The 19,295-nt window shown below is 44.4% G+C and overlaps 1 protein-coding gene across 3 annotated transcripts in view; it reads left to right on the top strand.

The window, feature by feature from the left end:
- The first annotated feature begins 151 nt into the window (after positions 1–151).
- Positions 152–19,295, top strand: part of chst11 (carbohydrate (chondroitin 4) sulfotransferase 11) — a 48,593-nt gene continuing 29,449 nt past the window's right edge. The window contains exons 1-3 of one of the 3 annotated variants that reach the window (XM_061762777.1): positions 152–208; positions 1,260–1,387; positions 2,173–2,280. Coding sequence is in view for 2 of the 3 variants with exons in the window: in XM_061762775.1 (XP_061618759.1) it covers positions 5,557–5,674 (118 nt within the window). In the remaining variant the exon portion in view is untranslated. Of the gene's footprint in view, positions 209–1,259; positions 1,388–2,172; positions 2,281–5,452; positions 5,675–19,295 lie in introns of those variants that run through there. The other 2 variants (XM_061762775.1, XM_061762776.1) reach the window with 2 other exon arrangements.

Genomic DNA, 19,295 nt, shown 5'->3' on the forward strand with positions numbered 1-19,295 from the left:
TAGACTCACACACAGCGTAATTACGAGGACGTGACATTTGTATGTTACACTGCATCATGTTAAATTTTAGCGTGGTGTTTATTTTAAATTGTACATTTACGTCATGACTCGAACGCACCCCCCACTGATTGTTTTCACCCTCCCACTGTCTCTATTTGAACAGCAGCAGGCGGTGCGCAGTCCCCCACCACAACTTCTCACCCCCGAGGTATATTTTCTCACTTTGTACGATATATAATTAGATTTTATCTTTCCTAGTTGTGATTCCCCTCCTCAACAACCGAGTGCAAAGTGAAACGTGCTTAAAAACGTAGTTTATCGATATCTGGACTCGTGCTCAGGGAAAGCAAGGAAAATGTCGTCGAATTTTAATAATTTGGCGACTACAGTAGTTAAAATACTTTGATATCTAGTTTTGTTGTAGCTGAAGTTCGTTTTTCCAGCACGTCTACTCTCTAACATTATACCGCAAGGTGGCACCAGAGTAAAACATTTACTGTAAATGGTGACCGAGAAGTCAAAGCACAATTATTAAATTGGAAACACATTTGGTCTCTAATTAATTCAAAAATATATACATAAATAAAAATTTAGATTTTTTTTGTAAACTTATTTTAAATGAAAATACATATCACTTCATTTTACTCTGTTGGCAAACAATAACATGTTTTTATTCTTTTGACATCAGAGGACTACGGCAAAGTTAAAAACACTATAAGAAGTTACTGTAACAAGATGGAGGCCTACATGTGTCAACAAGAAAGAAAACACTAGTAAGTCTCATGTGGAAAAACATTTGTTAAAACTGAAATGAACCCAGACCTAAAGCCTATTGAACATTATTTGAAGGTGACCCAAAGGTGGCATTTTGCTTCTGTGAGGAAGAGTTGAGTATTAATCTATGACAATAAAGTCATTTTACAGGTGGTTGTTGACTATTCAAAAGTTGTTTCTTTACAGGTTTTGAAACTTTAAATTATTCCTAGAAAATAATTAAATGTACTTTTCATTTTAGATGACTTTAATTTTAGCTATACGGTATTAAAGAACTATTTTTTTTAACAGTTGTGTGCTCACTGTCTTTCCCATTCATTATATCTCGCCGTTACTTCAATTGACCCTGAACAGATGGCGACTAGCGGAGCAGATAACCAATTTCCCCCATGTGTGCCGTAAATCTTAACATACAGATCCATCACAGCGCAACACTTTGGCCTTTCTGGCGCAACCCAAATTGACTTTTCCATCTTCCTTGACAGCGATGCGTCCCCTCCACCACCTTGCAACTTTGTGCAACCCGAAGTTCCTGACTGAGAGCTTCCTTTGGAAGAGACAGTATGCGAACTCCAAATAACCATCAGCGTTCTCTCAACAAGTAATGGTCAAGGTAAGTAAGTAATGAGCATTGATGTTGCGCTAGCACAGAGCGTACAACAATACTCACAGGAATATTTTTCCTATTTGCACCGTGCATCCCTTGATTCAAGTTCACCCGGATCGGCCGCTTATCTAGTCAACAGTACGCATTTCCCCATAACACAGCTGAGGTAATTACCATATTAATGGTCTTATGGCAACGGGAGGATCAGGGAGCTGCTCCACGGTTAAGTGGAAGAACACCGCGACTGATGAGAGCGACCCATGTTAAAGCCTCCTTCACGGTTTCATTTCTGCCGAGTGTGTCGGCATTTTACTCATTGCCTCCTTCAGTTCTCTTTAGCTGTGACTCCTTTAATTATTACTCAACTTACCGGTGACTCCAAGGTGATTTTGATTACAGTAAATCCTCCCCCTCAGTGTCAAGGAGGTCATCAATCCGCAGACATTTCAACCAAATCTTGCGCCTGGCTTCATATCGCGCTCAGTCTGAGGTCCTCCGGGTTGTCAGTGCTTGAGGAAGCGCGGCTAACTTCGAGGTCAATGTCACAGCGGTGCATGCAAATGAGTTTCCCCGTCTGGGTGCTGAATTATTCAAGATTTTTTATAAAAACCCCGTCACTCAAGGTACCTGCGTGGCTACTAATCCCACAGTACACTAAAAGGGTTAGGACCTCGTTGGAAATGTAATTAATAAGGCATTCAGTGAGGGTTTGAACAGAGGTCACTGGATCTTTTATTGAGTGACTCCAAATGGTATCCAATCCAACTTTAATTCTTACTATTTTAATACAGGCCAGGACTTTTTGGTCCTCCTGCTTGCACCTCATTGACCCAAGGTGAGCGTACCGGACGGGAAAGTGCTGAAGGCGACCCCATCAATCACGGTTGCCGTGGGAACCGGTAAGGGCTGCCGTGACACGCGTGCTGTTAACTGGTGACCTTGACTGTCTACCGATGTCTTCACGTGACAAACAGCCACGCGGGGACTGTGCTGCCAGTGCGAATATCCGTCATGTTTCATGCACAACCACCATTAATTTCTTTCACCTCAACCATCCCTTCGTTAGTTAGTTAGCTGGATTAAGAGATAAATACATAAAATAACATACAAATCCAGTGAGCCACGCATATTGTTGGTTCGGCATTTGGAAATTTGGCAATTTGCCGGTTTTATTTAAAAAAACATTTTTAACTTACCCTCTGTTTTTCACTGGAAAAAGTCACCCATTTGCTGTTTCTGTTTTTTATTGTATTTTCTTTTGGGACCCGTCCTCCGTTATTTACTGAAAACCTCACACATGTTGTGTTTTGTACTCAGGCCAAAGCAATAATGGTCTTGCTATGTCACCATCTGCTTGGCATCCTGGTGCCAAGGAAACATTAGAAGGGAGTTGAGGTTCAATTAGACTAAAGTACAGTACTTGTTTGCCACGAGCCTAACCTATTTCACTGTAAATTACTACTACTACCACCATATACTATTACTACCTCTATCACCACTACTACTACTACTACTGCTAAGATTTATCAAGAGTCATGCCCCTTTGTGCGTGTTTCCATTGCTTTGGTAGTTAATTAGCGAGATTAATAAATAGAAAAAAGGCATATAATAATAAAAAAAAGATGACAACTACTGTTAATATTTATGCATTATGTTTCCATCCAATGGCTTGTAAGCTAGCAGGGTACCAAGATCAAATAAATACACGCCCCTTTGTACCGCCACCAAGGAGGGTGCTTCCATACCTTGGCTTGTACACTCGCGGGAGTATTTGCATTAGTATTATTTTATTATAGTTATGAATCTTCATGACAAGATTTTGCCATATGCAGGATGTGGGTGTCTGTAAGTGTGTACAACCTTGACTGAGGTCAAACTCTACTTAGTGAAGCTAGTAATTATTTCCTCTCCCCCCCCTTTTTTTTTTAAATTTTATTTTTAAAAAAAAATATTGTTTTCTTTTGCGCTTTAGAAATGTTTCAAATTATACACTGATGATTAATTTTAATCACTCAGCGTGAGGTAGGGCTCACCCTTCCAGCACATCTGCAAAGTGCAGCTGACATTTGAAAGGCTACAGGAGAGAGAGCGTTAATACTCAGCTCAGGCCTTTATCACCGCTCTACGAACCCCGGGGGGTTTTATGAACTTAATTTCATGTAATGAACTCAACGGCGATTGCGGAATCTAAAATCAATGTCTATCAACGCTCGTCATTTAATAGGTCCCCGGTCGGTTCTTGAGCGAGCCCTCAGGCCAGGATTCCCAAGGTGCCGTTTGCTTTTCCACTTGTCCTATTTCCGCTCCACCTTGACTGCATATATTTCTTGAAGGACTGACCCTGAATGCTTTCCCCTCGCCACCTCAGCTATGCTCAATCAGTACGTACGCGCAAGGGCCTCATTTTAATTCTGCCGGAGTGACGCTGAGCTTCCCATCCATCTCGTGCCTTTGCTGCAGTGTTTATCAATTCAGGGCCGATGCAATCTGCAGACCACCTTCGTGGCACTTCCCATGACAGCACTGCCTTGGGTAAATAAACGATTGCATCACATTTCCTGCTTCGTTTATTTATTGATGTATTTATTTCGGGTGGGCAGCTGAGAATGTCACTGGAGGATAATCTGATTACACTGTACTTAAAGATGCTACATAGAGATAGTATTCATCACTGCCTGGGTACTTTATCACCACTTGGTGGCGCTGTAGATGTGTGTGCAAATGGAACTCAAGTTAACTCCGAAGGTGTTTAGACTTACAGTATAACAACATAATAGAGAGAGGGATATAGAAAAATGTGTGTGGGTTGCCATTGTCTGCCTCTCGCTATTTTTGTCACTAGTGCTTATGTTACCACAATGTGCGGCAATGCCAGACGCCGTATAATAAAATCGTGGCCTGAATTGGAACAAGCCTCTCAGCATGTCGACGTGCATTTTTTAACCGTTTGATTAAAAAAAAAAAAAAAAAAAAAAAAAAAAAAGATGACATTGCTTCTTCATTGTTGTGGTTGTAATTTGCAGTGTTGGTGGAGCGCTCACCCTAAGGAGCGCTTTTGCCTTCTGAGATCAACAAAAATGGACGTAATACAATTAGAAGTCTGTCATTGCAAACCGCAACTATAACAATACGACACAATACTGTGGATTTTATCATTGCGTATTATCTTTGGGAACGGTGAATTTTTGGCTCACGTTGGTTTGTGAAAGTGTGCCTCATGAAGTGTTCAAGTGTTTTTGTAATATGCAGTTCACTCCTCGGCAGATTTGCGCTTTGGCATTCACGAATTTGCCTATTTGCAGATTTTTGGGGGAACATGTCCTTTGTTATTTGCTGTTTTATGCTTAGGCCAAAGCCGTGTTTAATATGAATTTATTGCTTTGCCACCATTTTATCTTCCACCATCTTGGTGACAAGAAACCCATGCTAAGTGAGGCAAGGCCATTATCCTGTCTAATAAAAAAAAAAGAAAAGAAAAAAAAAAAGATCTTTGCCGCCATCTTGGGCGTCGATTGCTGGCAGATTGTCTGCTCTACGCAGCATAGCTTGGTCCCTATCCAAATATTTATTTATCAGAGTCAACTCGGTAATAAAATAGCTCATAGGAAGGTAGTAATGGGTAAATGTGCAAAGTGCACAATTATTAGTTTCTCTGATATTGCTATTTCTAGGTTTATGAGTCAAAACAACTTTTTTAAATTCCCAAATATTGCCATATCATCTCTGCAGAAAATGAAAAATGGTTAATAAACAGTAGCGTTTAGGAGACAAGTGTTAGCAACGATATCAATTAGGGGTCTGTTCCATTTAGTAAGTAAGGGGAGACCATATGAAAATAGCGCCTCAGTCCAAAGATGCACACGCTTATATAGTCAGTAAATAAGAACCTAAATGGCCCAAACGATCAAGTCGCGAAAGACAGAAACGCACATCTGCATGGGCGCGCTCAATTTGTCCCCAAGGCCGGGGGTCACCTTGCGCCAAGCGGCTCCTCCTCCCCCCCGCACGCCGCCCAGCAATGGTACGCTCCGCGGAGGATGCGTTTTGCTCAAAGACCGGCGGACGGTCCTCCCGTCTCCTCATCAGTACCACCAGAAGCGCAGCAGGAAGGTTCGAGCGAGCGGAACCTTCCCCCCCGCCCCACCGGGTCTCCCTTTTTCTTGCCCTCGTCGGCCATGAAACAGACTTTAAGCGAACTCATGAGGATGAGCAGGATATGCCGGATGGTACTCGCCACTTGTTTGGGATCCTTTATTCTGGTCATCTTTTATTTCCAAAGTATGTTCCAACCAGGTAGGAGCCCATGTGTCTTCTTCTTGTTTTGGCACCCCATCAAATTGTTTGCCGCACAAATCGACCTGTGTTGGAATCGACCCGGCTCCACATTGATTTTGCCCGTCGAAGCGTGGCGTTGTGCGGTCGAAGGCGTGAAAGGAGGAGCCCAATTCCTCGAGGAGAGGCGTCGAAAGGGCGCCCGGCAGCCGGGCTGACACCCGCCCCTCGTGGCGCGCGGCTTGACGGCGGATCCGAGCTGGAAACCGTGCGCCGGCCGTGCACCGTGAACGCACCGTCCACGCGGAACAAAAGCAAGCTGCTGCTTCACTTTAGCTTGCGGAGTACTGCGGTGCCTTTGGTTAACGAGAATAACTTGTTCCGTAAAACACTCCCATTTCAAATCCTCTTTCCCCATTGAAATGAATGGAAAGGCCATAGACTGCAGCCCCCGAAACACCAACCCCCCAAAAGTTTTTACATTTTTTTTTTTATGTTTCAATGAGATATAGCACTCTACAGTATTGTGCTTTATAAAAACATTCGGAAATAACATGATTAAACAGAATGTTAAAAAAAAATTAAACACTTTTTGGATCACGATTTCATGCTTTCATTCAATGGGCTTCATTCTTGTGGGTGGGTGTGTGCCTTGGCCACCGGGGGCAGTATAATACAGACATAGGTAGAATACGCATAGATTGTGTTGATATAACATGAAGACCGTTGCAACTAAGCTGCAGCAATAGTTGTTTTTCGAAGACCATTTGCAAAATTGTCTGTCTACATGTTGCCGCGCCGTTTGTGTTCTTAGAGTATTACGACTACGCGACATCCATGCCAGTTGTGTTAGGTTGTTCATGGCGTTTTGCATTGTTTGTTAGCATTTAGCTAGCCGTCTTTCGAAAGGCAAAATGATGTGCTTTCAACTGGGCGTGACGAAAAGCAACTTAAAGCAAGCACACTTGGTGTCTTTTTTGAAGATTTGTTCGCAATCGTCAAACTGTTGCTTGCTGTGAAGTTTGCTCACAACAATCTCCAATTTTCGCTCACAACTCAAGACAAAACCGGCTCGCATCTTGGAAAACTTATAAGTCGGTCACTCTATGTGTACAGTACGGAGTATATAGATTCCAGGCTGGAATCTCGGTTTAAGGCCCTTCCTTTCTGCCGTTAAGAGATAAATTTAGGAATGCTCGGCCTCACCTTGGCAAGTGCCAGGGTCAACGCAGTCTGTCCCTGCGTTTTTATGTCTGCCATCCTCGCAACCGATACGCCGTCACAAACAGAAGGGCGATATCTCAAAGACTTTGTACGATTTGGTGACGCGAAAAGGTTGAGCAAGTTGTTGTTCTGAAGAGCTGTCACGAATCATACGAGTGGTCAAGAACCACTGACTTATAAGGAATGTGACTGACGTTCGATTAGTCTCGTCATTTATCGATTGTGTGGAATTGATTGTTGATTGTCTTGAAGCAATTAAGGCAGAAGTTTGCTGTTTAAAGAAGCATAGCGTTTTCTCTGTGTCCACGAGGTGCGGGCAGTCTCGAAATACATTTCAGAGTAATTCTTTTAGTGTCCAGATTATGTTGTACGTGTATGTGAGTGTCTGTCATCTACAACCGGTTCAAACCGGTTGCTCTGTTGTGGCATGAATAAAGCGGTCTATGAATAATTTTCCCTGTAGTCATTCAAGGAAATGTAGTTAAATGGCCACCTCACACTGACTCTCGGTTCTGTTGAGGATTTCTTCCATAGAAGGCAGTTTTTTCCCCTTCCCGAAGCGCTCGCTCATGTGGTCTTCCGCCGGTTGTGTTTAATATGTGAGCAGCGTGGTGCTGGACCTGATCCATATCAAAAGTGCCTTGAGGTAACGCTTGTTGTGCATTGGTGCTATATCAATATAATTGAATTTTGCTTATGCACGCTACCTTTGCCAAAAGAAATTGCTCACGTCTGTCAGTGCAGGGGATACGGGTAGTTGATAATTGGATTGAAGCTTTTTCTTTTTTTTTTCTCTCTTCTCCGTAGGATCTCCCTCCCAGGTTCTCCGTGGGCGTTGCGTCATGCTTTACTCCCACATGCCTAGAGGTCACAGTTTTATTTTAATGACAGGCCCCTGCGTTGCAGGATGCTATGACCAAGGACAGTCTGAAGCAGGATATTTGGGATTTAAAGGAAGCATATGGATCTTTTTTTTCCTCCCACAATTTAAAACGTTTCCCAGATGTCTTTAATAAAAGCGCTCTCTCGTCAGTCGTCAAAATAAACAAAGTGTAAAGATTACAGCGAATTTAACATCCACTTGTTACACTCTGGTGACTCGGTTTTGGGAGGCCAGTGTATGTCTTTTGTTACTATGACAACCAAGGTGTGGCAAAGCAAGCAATTTTCCGATGCCTGTAATGACAACTTTTTTCAGCGACTAGCAGCACATTCAGCCACTTTTTCTTCTGTTGTCGGCGACTTCTGGAGACTCCGACACGCCCTCCTCTTGGTCCACACTGAAAAGGAATAGCGCCAAGTCACCACGAACAGATTTAACCATTTCAGGGGTGTGGCCGAGTGAGTGATAAACCAGCGTGCTGAATGTGCTCGTTTGTGTTGTCGATTCCCTTTAGAGTGCTTTGCGTGGTTGGTTTACATTCTTTTCCAATGTCTCCACAGCACAAGGGACGCTTGACACACCCGCGCACGGACACGGCACCAGGGTTGTTTGTCAGATAACGTTCCCGAGCCAGCGTCGCCATGGTCGAGGCATGTTTAAGAGGGCTGCCAATGCTGTCTGGCCTCCCAGTGTAAAATCTCGCCTCCCCCCCCCCCCCGGGACTTGCGACCTCTTTTTTAAAGTGAGAGAAGGAGACACGGTGGCATCGCGCACATAGAGCCGTACCGTCGTTGTCTTCAGTCAGTGTAATGTCCACTTGGAGAATTGTTCCACTGCAGATTGGCTTAGTTGGATCTGTTTGAGACATGGCTTTTGCAGCACTTCCATCATATGCCTGAGGTTGTCATCATGCGGTTGCTGTAATTATAACACGCAGCGTATAGTTCAAACATCCATCCATCCATCCATTTTCTGAGCCGCTTATCCTCACTAAGGTCGCGGGAGTGCTGGAGCCTCTCCCGGCTGTCATCGGGCAGGAGGCGGGGTACACCCCGAAAGGGTTGCCAGCCAATCGCAGGGCACATACAAGCAAACAACCAGTCGCACTCACATTCACACCTACGGGCAATTTAGAGCCTTCAGTTAACCTACCACGCATGTTTTTGGAATGTGGGAGGAAACCGGAGTGCCCGGAGAAAACCCACGCAGGCACGGGGAGAGCATGCAAACTCCACACAGGCGGGGCCGGGGATTGAACCCCGGTCCTGAGAACTGTGAGGCAGACGCTCTAGCCAGTCGTCCACCGTGCCGCCATAGGTCAAACAATGTCATTTCAACCCAAGATAATGTTATAGTGTTCAAACCAGCTATTTCTTAAGATTTGGATACAGGTGCGAATCCAAATAAATGTTTTATATTATTGCAGGGACCTCTGTAGTGACAAAATTGAATGGATCGGGGGTTGATAAATTAACAAACAATTCTTTATTTTTAATCCAACGGAAGAATGTTCTGAAACTTGGTTTTAATGTCAGCGTGGTATGTAGAACACATGCTGGCAGAAGGAAATTTAGTCTTGGATAGACTTCTTTAGACAGCAAGACTAAATAAACAATTTCACACAAGATGTGGGATTAAAAATGCTCAATTCATCGATTATTATGCTTTTCCCCAATGTACCAGATCAGTAAACAAACAGCGGTCTCATTTGCATTTGGTTAAAAAGGCAAGTCACACAGTTTTCTTCAAAAATGCTCCCACAAGAAGTTTGTCGGAAATCGGACTAAAATGTATCAAATTGAGATCGCAGCAGCAGCATGAACGATTTAAACTCAGAGAGCCACGGTGGAGTGTTTGCAGTCAAAAATTGTAGATCGTGAACAGCCTGTATTCGCGGGGATAGACGCGAATAGCAAAAATCGGGCGTAATTGGCGCCCCAACCTGAAGGGTTTGCCTGTAGGACTGCCTGCTTAGTCCGAATGGAGCTCCTCAACTCACTTCATAGTTCCTTTGCACCAAGATGCCACCAGATGGTGTCAAATAATTTGGCCTGAGCACAAAAACAGCACAAATTGTTGAGATTTTCAGTGAATAAGTGGAGGTTGAAAAAATAAAATCATTGAATAGGTGAATTTGTGAATGCCGGACCCCAAATACTCGGCGGGTTTACGGTATTTTGTCATTTGGAAAGTGTATTTCAGTATTTGTACTGTATTTAGTTGTGTATACTAAAGCTTAAATTCACAACACAGGTTATTTTTGGTCATGGGGAAGTGGTGCCTTTTTATAAAACACATTTACATGTTGTTAATGACAGCACCTCCCGATTGCTCGAATTGATACGTTTTTGTGATTGGCGCCACGGTACTGTCCCACATTTCCCCATCCGCGTTGTAGCCGATCTCGCTGGAAAGAAATACGTTCCTTAAAGATGCCTGGCGCCATGTGAAGCGTACGTCTCAGGTAGCAGGATGTTTGTTGCACGACAAACACAGATATCGAAAGTGTAGTGTAGGATTTTAATTTGCCGATGATGCAAATAGGCCCCTGGCGGAATAAAGCTCATTGAGTGGAGAGTGGAGGTGGTCCTGCTCTGCCTCCAAAGGGCCGCTTAGTTTTGGTGGAACTGTTGACTGCTTTGAGGGTGGACCTGCAACTTGTCTCCGGTAAATTGAGTTGAATTGCACGGTTACTCATACCGACCGCGACAGAATCATGAGAGCGCCGCCTCTACCTTTTCTGGGGGCTAAAAAGGAAGTGTGCTCTGCGCGTCGTTTGTTTGGTTTCCTGTTGAAGTGCCTGATGTTAGTGTGTGTGTGCGTGCGTGCGTGCTGAGGTTGCAGATCTGTTCTGGTTTAGGCAGCCACGCCACATGCTTGCTCACATTTAACATCCCTCCGAGCTTTTGGTGACAAAGCTGCCATGGTCGAAAGCAAAGAATCGGCGCGTCTTGGGAAAGAATGAAAGGTTCCGCCTGTGGAATTTCTACGGGATATTCGAAATTCCTCACCCTCGTTGCCCTCCTGCCGCATCGTCAGCTGTAGCTGACAGCCGGGGTCAGCCTCGGTCGGTAACGTCAAACATGGGAGCACGCGGCAGTAATTACAATAAACCATCCAACACCCAACTATATCACTGAACGACCTAACGAACAGAGACAAAAAGTACACATTTAAAGTCTGAAATGATTGTGTGTAATGTAAGTGTGAACATAATCTAACCACCACACCGAACTGAGGCTGTAACGGGATTTTCCCCGAACATTTTTGCAAAATGCAGAATTGTGTGACTTTATAGGTGCTACTGTTCCACTGGTTTATTAGTACACAGAAAAACACATTCCTAACCAATTAACATGAAACTATTACAATTACAGTGTACAACATAGATCCTTTGCTCCATTATGCCACAAGATGGTGCCAAACCAATATTTTTATATTAGACATGGTTTTGGCCTGAGCACCGTTAACTAACATAGATTGGGTTTCCCCCCTAAAAAAATGTGACTTCGCTGTCTTAATTATATTTTCATAAGGATCCAAATAAGAATTGTCTCGGTTTTTTTGTCCTGTTACTATTCACTAGTCTATTTTTGCCAGATGGCGTCCGAGATAGAATGCGACAGCGTGTCTTGATTGTTTTTCGATTAGTCACGTTTGTTACTTGACCTAATAGCACACATACCTGCAACATACAGTACATACTTAACCAAACGGCATGTCATGGCTAACAAAATGAAATTGTCAGATTTGTGCGTTTGCGCCAGTGTACTGTTCTCACGCGCTGGGATCGTGTTTCGTATTGAGAGCGCGTCTCGTCCCGGACGTCCTATCTGTGTGATCTTCTGTTTTCCTGCCCAGCTGTGCCGCTAAATCCCACATCTAACGTTGCGGCGTGGCGGGGGAAGGGTAGAGGAGGGATGAAGCCGTGAGTTTTCCAGCATCTCCATTCATGACTAATCCATGCAGATTATCAAGGCTCGGCCAAGCACATATCAGACGCTCTGCTGCCTCATAAATGAGACTTTTCATATTTGTCTCCCGTTATTAAATTAGCTCATGAGTCACCTCAAAGTTAAATACACAGCAGTGATCTTGTCTGGTAACTACAGTCAACAACCAGTCGCGCTTCTATTTGTGTACAGTAACAACACGAGCTGCAGGTCACCACCTGATTGGCTGGAGTTCCGTGGCTTGGCCGAACTCTTAAAGATTTACGACTATAAATATTGATCATGTTTAACATTTACGATTGTTGGCCCGCCACCGTATTCCAAGTTGACCAAGGAGGAAAAATCCCTCTTTACAAACCACAAGATAATCGGTCAGGATAATCTTTCCTCATTTTGATCACAAGGGAGGAAAAATGCTGAAATTTGGCACGATTGTCAGTACGTGTGTGCCTCGATGGCTGAAGGCTGCGTACCGACCAGTGATTCTTCCAGCATTTTATGTAATTATTTGGATGTATAGCAGTTTTATTTTTTTTTTAACTGGACAACTTTCATCGATAAACTGTTTGGTTTAGACCTTTCTGTGTTAGGGTGTGATCATAACGAGGGATGGAAGACTTAGGTGCGGAATCTATTGGTGATTATTCGTGTCTCCAAGCGAGCAGAGGTACTCTTCTACACTAATCAGTGCCATCTCGTGCAATTCAGACAACATTCAAACCAGATGCTTGTATTTTTGGGGGGATGGCGGGTGGTCTTCAATACATCAGAGGCGGCGGCGACATTAATGATGGCAACTTGCCGAGTCAGCAATGTGCAGTCTGCTCCTCAGCGTTGCCAACACATCATAAAATGCAGATTAGTTTGTTTAATGCACATTTCCCCAAACACCGGACAGACTGAACCGCATCTTAATTGCTTTTGCTGTCCCCCCCCTCTCAGTCCAGTTATAAAATATGTAGTAAGAATACATATTTTGTATAGAGAAGTTTAGTTATAGATGTTCTGAATTGAGTGGAAACAATTTTTTCTACTTCATTTTCGCCGGGTAGGTTTTCTCGCAAGCGGTTGTTAAGTCCTCATGGTCCGCATTTGCGCTTACCTTGCTCTCTCTGCTCGCACCCGCCTGTGACTGCCTTGCCTTGAAGTCTGATAAATGATGCATTTGTGTGTCTGCGCACACCAGGGTAAAAGGCTGAACATCTCTCCTCGAATCACTGCGGGAAACTCGCAGACCTCATTAGGTATTTTCAAATCCAGGCGCTTGCGATGACCGAAAAATAATGAGCTCCCAAGATGTGTGATGTCATTAAGGCTGATACCGAATGACCATTTGTTAAATTAGGGTGTGAATTATTTTTCCCCTCCTCCACAGAGAAGTAGTGCTCTCAGATTCAATAATCAATGCCGTCAAAGTTTGAACGATCAAAAATGATTTGAGTGCAGCTTGGGCGCAATTATCAGATGTCTCTAAAAGATGATCCTGACATATTATGAACTCGTACAGTTGTGTTTGTCTGCATTGTGCATCGTACGTTGGTACGTGCGCAGCACAGTAAAGGTCACTCGATGCGCGACCTCGGCAGCAGCAGTAGGAGATGGTCGGAGATGAGAATGTAATCACACAGCTCACGTCGATAAATATCGATCTCAGTTGTTAGGTCCTCGCCCCCGAGAAGTAAGTAAAGGAGCGCGAGTTTCGTCCATTAGCCACATTAGGGCATTAATAACAGGCGGGCAGGAGGGCGCCGACTATTTTTAGGCACTGACGAATGGCCCTGAGGCTCGATCTTGCAGTGTTTACCTCTGGAGGAGAGGGTGGGCAGGATGGAGAGTTTGTGTGTGCGTGCACAAATGCTCAGTGTATCTTTGAAGGCGCGCAGTGTACAGTGGAACCGCGAGAAAACGGATTGCCCCCGAGGTCAAACACAGTTAGGAATTCCATCAACATTTTCCCCAAAGTGACTCATATGTTGACGTCATCAACATATGCGCGTGCCACTTGTGAACATGGAAGGACTAATTGCGCTCACATGCTTTGCTTCTTTTTTGTGTGCCTCAACAAGTACATTATGTGCTTATGGTGATTTCCAATGACATTATTCACAGAGTTTGGCTTTGTTTTGTTTTTCTCTCCTGGGATTTCCTTTATATTTCCTATAGCCAGTTTTTTTTTTATCCCAGGGATCCACTTCCACAGAAATAATCGAAGTCAATATTTTTCCCCAAACTGAATATGTTCAAATAGGTACTTTCTAAGTTTCCTTTGGAAAAATGTTGCTTTTCTCAAAATGTATGTAAACATGATCCGTGATATATTAACATTTGCGTAATAGGCACTTTAAATTTTGCTTAAAATGCCTAAAGAGTTAAAACAGGTTTTACGGTTGCGACAGTTTGACCTAGAAACAGATTATTTTCTATGGGAAAATTCCTCTCGGCCTCGGAGGTTCCACTGTACCCGAAAACGGAACGTCACTGCACGTGTTGCGCGTCGACAGCGCGTCCTCAGCCGCCAGATGCAGACAGCATGGCGGAAGAGAAGTGAATCATGGTTTTAATTAAGGGGACGAGCGCCAAACCACGTCTCATTAAACGTCTGCCGGAGGAACATTTCGAAGTACAGTAGCTCGCTACCGGGACGCGTAACAGAGGAGGAGGAGGAACCGAGTTTCCACTGCACCTTGACCCCACGCTTCTCTAAATGTGGACTTTTCCCACTAAGGACGAGGAGTAATAGACCCTTAGATACTCTTTAAACACTGATAAATGCCACTAGGCTTTTGGTATTCAAGGCAATGGAGCGCTGAGGATTTTATATGCGTGTGTTGCAATGAGCTTTTTCTGTGTTGCAATTTCCACTGCAGTTGGAAACGGCCTACTCTTTTTGTGACATTCAAGCTTAAACAACACTTCGAAACGTTCAGTTATGCAGAAAGTCCGGTTCACAATAGGATGACATCTTGCTAGCCCACAAAGACTTTGTTATATAAAATCTAAGGCCATGTGAACAGGAATACACAGGTACAGCGGTACCTTGACTTACAAGTGACCCGACTTGCGGGTTTTTTTCAGTTATGAGCAATTGCTGGGCCATTTTTTGTACTTTGATTGCAAATAAAAATTTGAGATACCAGCACTATACGGTGGCAGCGAACTCAACTCACATCACAACAAGCAGCAGTTTGGCAGGGAGTGATCGATTCTTCTTCTTAAAAAAAAAAAGTCTTCAAAAAGTCTTCAAAGTTTACTAGCTTAATATTGCAAATGCAAAACTCCATAGACGCGCTAACGAACAGCATCGGTCTTTATAACCCTTCAAGCAACTAATATTCGAACACAAATGGTGCTGCAACACAACTAGCCAGATAATATGACAATACTCACAAATGATCGTTTGTGAAGCACAACTAATATTACCGCGGCTTACTGAGGAGCTGAGAGGTCTCCGTGTATAGCCATATGTCTGTATTATACTGCCCCCGGCCTGAAACAGATGAATGGCATTTCTATTCATTCCTTCCATTTGTCATTGTCATTTGTCAAATCATTATGTCTGTAGGCAGACCTGATGCATACTTCACAAGCCGGTGGAGGCAATGCGCGAATTCCCGTTTTTAGTGTCTCATAATGTGACAAATTACTTTTATTGCGCCATTTAAAAATGTTGGAAAAGTCTACAGCACTCCAGGATTAAATGTCCTCAACCCCAATGCTTCCATAAATCTTCCCCCCTTCCTCTTTTTCTATACATGTACCGTTCCCATTACTTCCATCTGTTCAGTGGGTTCTTTTTTCCACCCCCGTTTCCAGCGCGGTAGGCTGGTTTGGCCGGTGGAGCGGCGGGTGCCGCCACCGTCCTCCCTGCCGATTCCGTGCCGCATGCAGTCGGGCGCTTCGACGGCCTCCAAAAGAGGTCAGAGCGGACATGTTGGCAAGAGACGAGCAGGCAAACTCTTATGACTGACTCAGCGAGTCGTGGGTACACACCAACACAGTGCTGTACTATAGTGCCCTAATGAAGTGGATCTATTGAGATTTAATAAACCAAATGAGTTGTCTTTTGCTTGAAGACGGGATGACAAGCTTTTAATTAAGTCCTCTTAATATCATTCATAGAATAGTTTACTGTGTCCAAATATAGCCTTTTAAATGATTGTACACATGATGACTCTTTGAGTCTTACAGTAGAAATTATGATTCCCCCCCCCCCCCCTCCCCCACTGTTTCAACACTTTTTGGACATTTTTGTCCACTTGAGGTGGCCATCTTCCCATTCTACTTTTGTAAATGTGACTGAGTGGGTATACCTTTAAAAGGTGGGGCCTGGCCCGGTGAGTGACGTGGGCGTCAGCGAATACGAATCTAGAGTCGGCTGGCTGAAACTGGCTAACCCGTGACTCCGTGTAAGTTGTGGCCTTGGGCCACATATGTATGAACGTGCCCGTTAGTGTTGTATTTTCACTCACGGAGACAGCACTTCATCACCGAGCGGCCAAATTACACTTTGCCCTTTAGTGTACGGATCCGTGCATCGCCAAACATCATCTGGTAACACTGTTAACCAACGCGAATCTGTGCCAACACTGCAGCTCCGCTTCCATGTAGTTGCTTGAAAATGGCAGAGCTTTGGCCAGGCTCGCCGCCAAGTTATGAGTGGACCAACTCTGTGTGGGGTGTTTATTGTGTAAATTAGCCAATTTGTGATAGGAGAAGTCACTAAATGCATAGCAGTTTGTTTACAGACACATTTCCAGAAAAAGTCAAAAGACTGACTTAGTTGTGTAAGTGTTTCCACACTTGACGGGAAGGCAGGCACTTTAGAAACCCGACTGTTTGTAAAGAAGCAATTAAGAAGTCAATTTTTCCTAACAAGTCTCCTTTAAAGTCTTAAACCAATTGATAGACCCAATATCAGAATAGCAATTAACAAGAAACATTAACGGGGTGCATCTCATAATCTGGGTTCCAACTTGATGACCGCGCGCCGTCCTGCCACCTTTATACACGTCACGGACGTCATGTATCGCAGTCAGTCTTAAAGCTGTCAGTATAATCTGTTTTGGGCGATTAATGGCGCCTGTCGCCCGCTCCTGCCGCATGTGCCAGGAACACGTTTTTGCTTTTTGTCACAGAGAGGACATTGTTTCCTACTCTACAGTGCCTTTCCCTTTTTGACCGTAGACACGTGAATGTGACGGAAACAATCGTTACCGGCTTGCACTCCTCCCACCACGTGCTGTGCAGATAAAGCTTTCTCCGGCTGCGCGCACTCCAGGCCGGTTGTCCAAGTGATGTCTATACCACGGGGGGAAAAAAGCGTGTTTTTGATGTACAAGTGCCTTGAAGCGGATATTACATTTTTCCTGTAATCACTCATTTCTTAGCTTTGGCGCCTCGGCGAGGCAGGCCCCTAGAGGAGCTCATCCGTCATTCTCCATCCGAGAGGGCCCATCTGTCATCGCCTTGTAACGGTAGCATTTTTAAACAGTACACACTCAGGATATTCACCTGCTTCTGGAAATATTTATTACGGCTAAGGCGGGAGCCAAGGACGAATGATGGAAGTCTGGGGAAACGGAGGTTGGGGGGTGGGAACAAATGCTCAAAGCTTCGACACGTTTCTCCTCCTCCTCAGGCTGTTATCAGCTCACTTTGCAGGCGGGATGGAGTTGCCATGACGATGGGTGTAAGGACCACAATGGGACCAGATGTCGTGGTCGACTGGGGTGTGGCCCAATTGGTAACAGAGCAGAGGTGCGAGTCTGGTGTAGGGATTGGGAATGGCCGTTCGGCTCGCCGTAGTACGTCATTTTCTCACCCCATAGACATGACTGTGTATCAGGCTTGAACAATTCTTAAAGCCGGCACCAAAAGGTTTCCACGCTAAAATGTAGCCGCGGCGTATCAGTCATTTCATGTCGGTGAAATTCCACTGTCCCCCGGTGCGGTCAGTTCCAATTTGCGGCGCTCGTGCGCAAAGCTATTTCCTGCACAATTCTTTCTGCATTAAACACATTTCGAATGCTCAAAAGGCGCGTTACTTCTAATGTGGGAGAAATGGAGCGTAGCCTCAGCGCGAGCGACGACCGCGTCATATCAGTTTAAAGCGGCTGATGACCCACTTATTTCTTTATGGGCCTTCAGTTGCCATTGATGATTACCGGCTAAAAATTCGCTCGGGGTGACTTGTTGCGCATTTTTCTCTTCCGCCCGTCAGTATATATCATCAGTGTATATTCTTGTTTCGAGTTGGTTCTTTTATGCTGTGGTTGCATGTTGCCCTCCCTGCCATTTAATTGTCTTTAAAGATGTAATAATTGAGACACTATCCATCCGTTTGATATTACATGAGGCAAAATGGAGCGCGCTACGTAGCTGTAACCAGCAGAGGCGCTGTTGCTCCAGTCTGAACTGATTCTAAAGGGGTGACGTCAGCTATGGGAAGTTGAGGTGCAGACCTCTGCTATGGCACAACTTCAGCTCCGTTTGTTTTCCTTATCGTCGATCCACGAATGGGAGTAAAATGCCCATCGTGCCGCGTGCACGTCTACTGTGAATTTGTGAGGGAAACTTTGACCAATCCCGTGCGTACCTGGCCTCTTGCCCAAAGTCGGCTGGGATAGGCTCCAGCTCAACCACGAACCTAATGAGGACAAATGCTGTCAAAAGCGGATTGATGGAACTTATTGTCTCCAGCTCCCTGTCGTCGACGCTCTTGTTTACACTTTTATCCGGTCGTTCCCCCACAATCAACCGTGTCCGCTCCTCTGATTTGTCTCTCGCAATCTAAACGGTGATGACTCGGACACATGTCCGCCGTCTCGGATCGATTTCCACACGTCCCCCTGCCAAGTCTCCGTGGTCAGCCGACTGAAAGACAAGAGGCAGCCGCCGGGCAGCTCTAGAAGCTTCCGTGCTGCATTTCTTAACGTCTCCGAGCTTGCGCGTGCACACACACACACTAACTCCCGGGCACTCAAGACCTATAATTTCCACCGCTGTCTATTTTAGGAGAACTTGCAGTGCTGGAAAAAACACAGACGCACTATAATTTAACAGTGCATAAACGTTGTGTTGCAGCAGGCAGCACTAAAGGTATTCGAATGAGAGACGACGAGACGGAGCAAACAGTGAAGTAAATCTTGCTCATGCTTGCGGTATGTTCTCACGGCTTTCCAAAATGTACAAAATGACCTTGTTAAAAGATACGGTGATAATGAGACAATTTGCCATAACAGCTGAAAAGGCTAGCCAACCACATGGAAGCAGCTTTTGTTTCGGCATGCACTTGTGGCGAGGATGACGGGGGAGAAAAAAAACTAAGGTGGTGTGCTCACTATATTCCCGTGACATTCAGAGCATTAGCAGGGAAAGGTAAAAAAAAATCTTCAGTTTCGTGTGTAGTTATTGATTGTTCAATAGCTTGACATTAGTTTATTTACCACATAATGTCCTGAATTCATCTTCATTTGTTGAATACAAAATAATGAGTTACCATTGCGCAGACACTGCTTTTAATAGCATTCAATCGCAAAAAGTCATAAGATTTAGGGATGTGCATAATTAAATTGATTAAGAA

Source organism: Phyllopteryx taeniolatus, chromosome 22 (assembly GCF_024500385.1).
Source record: "Phyllopteryx taeniolatus isolate TA_2022b chromosome 22, UOR_Ptae_1.2, whole genome shotgun sequence".
NCBI lineage: Eukaryota > Metazoa > Chordata > Actinopteri > Syngnathiformes > Syngnathidae > Phyllopteryx > Phyllopteryx taeniolatus.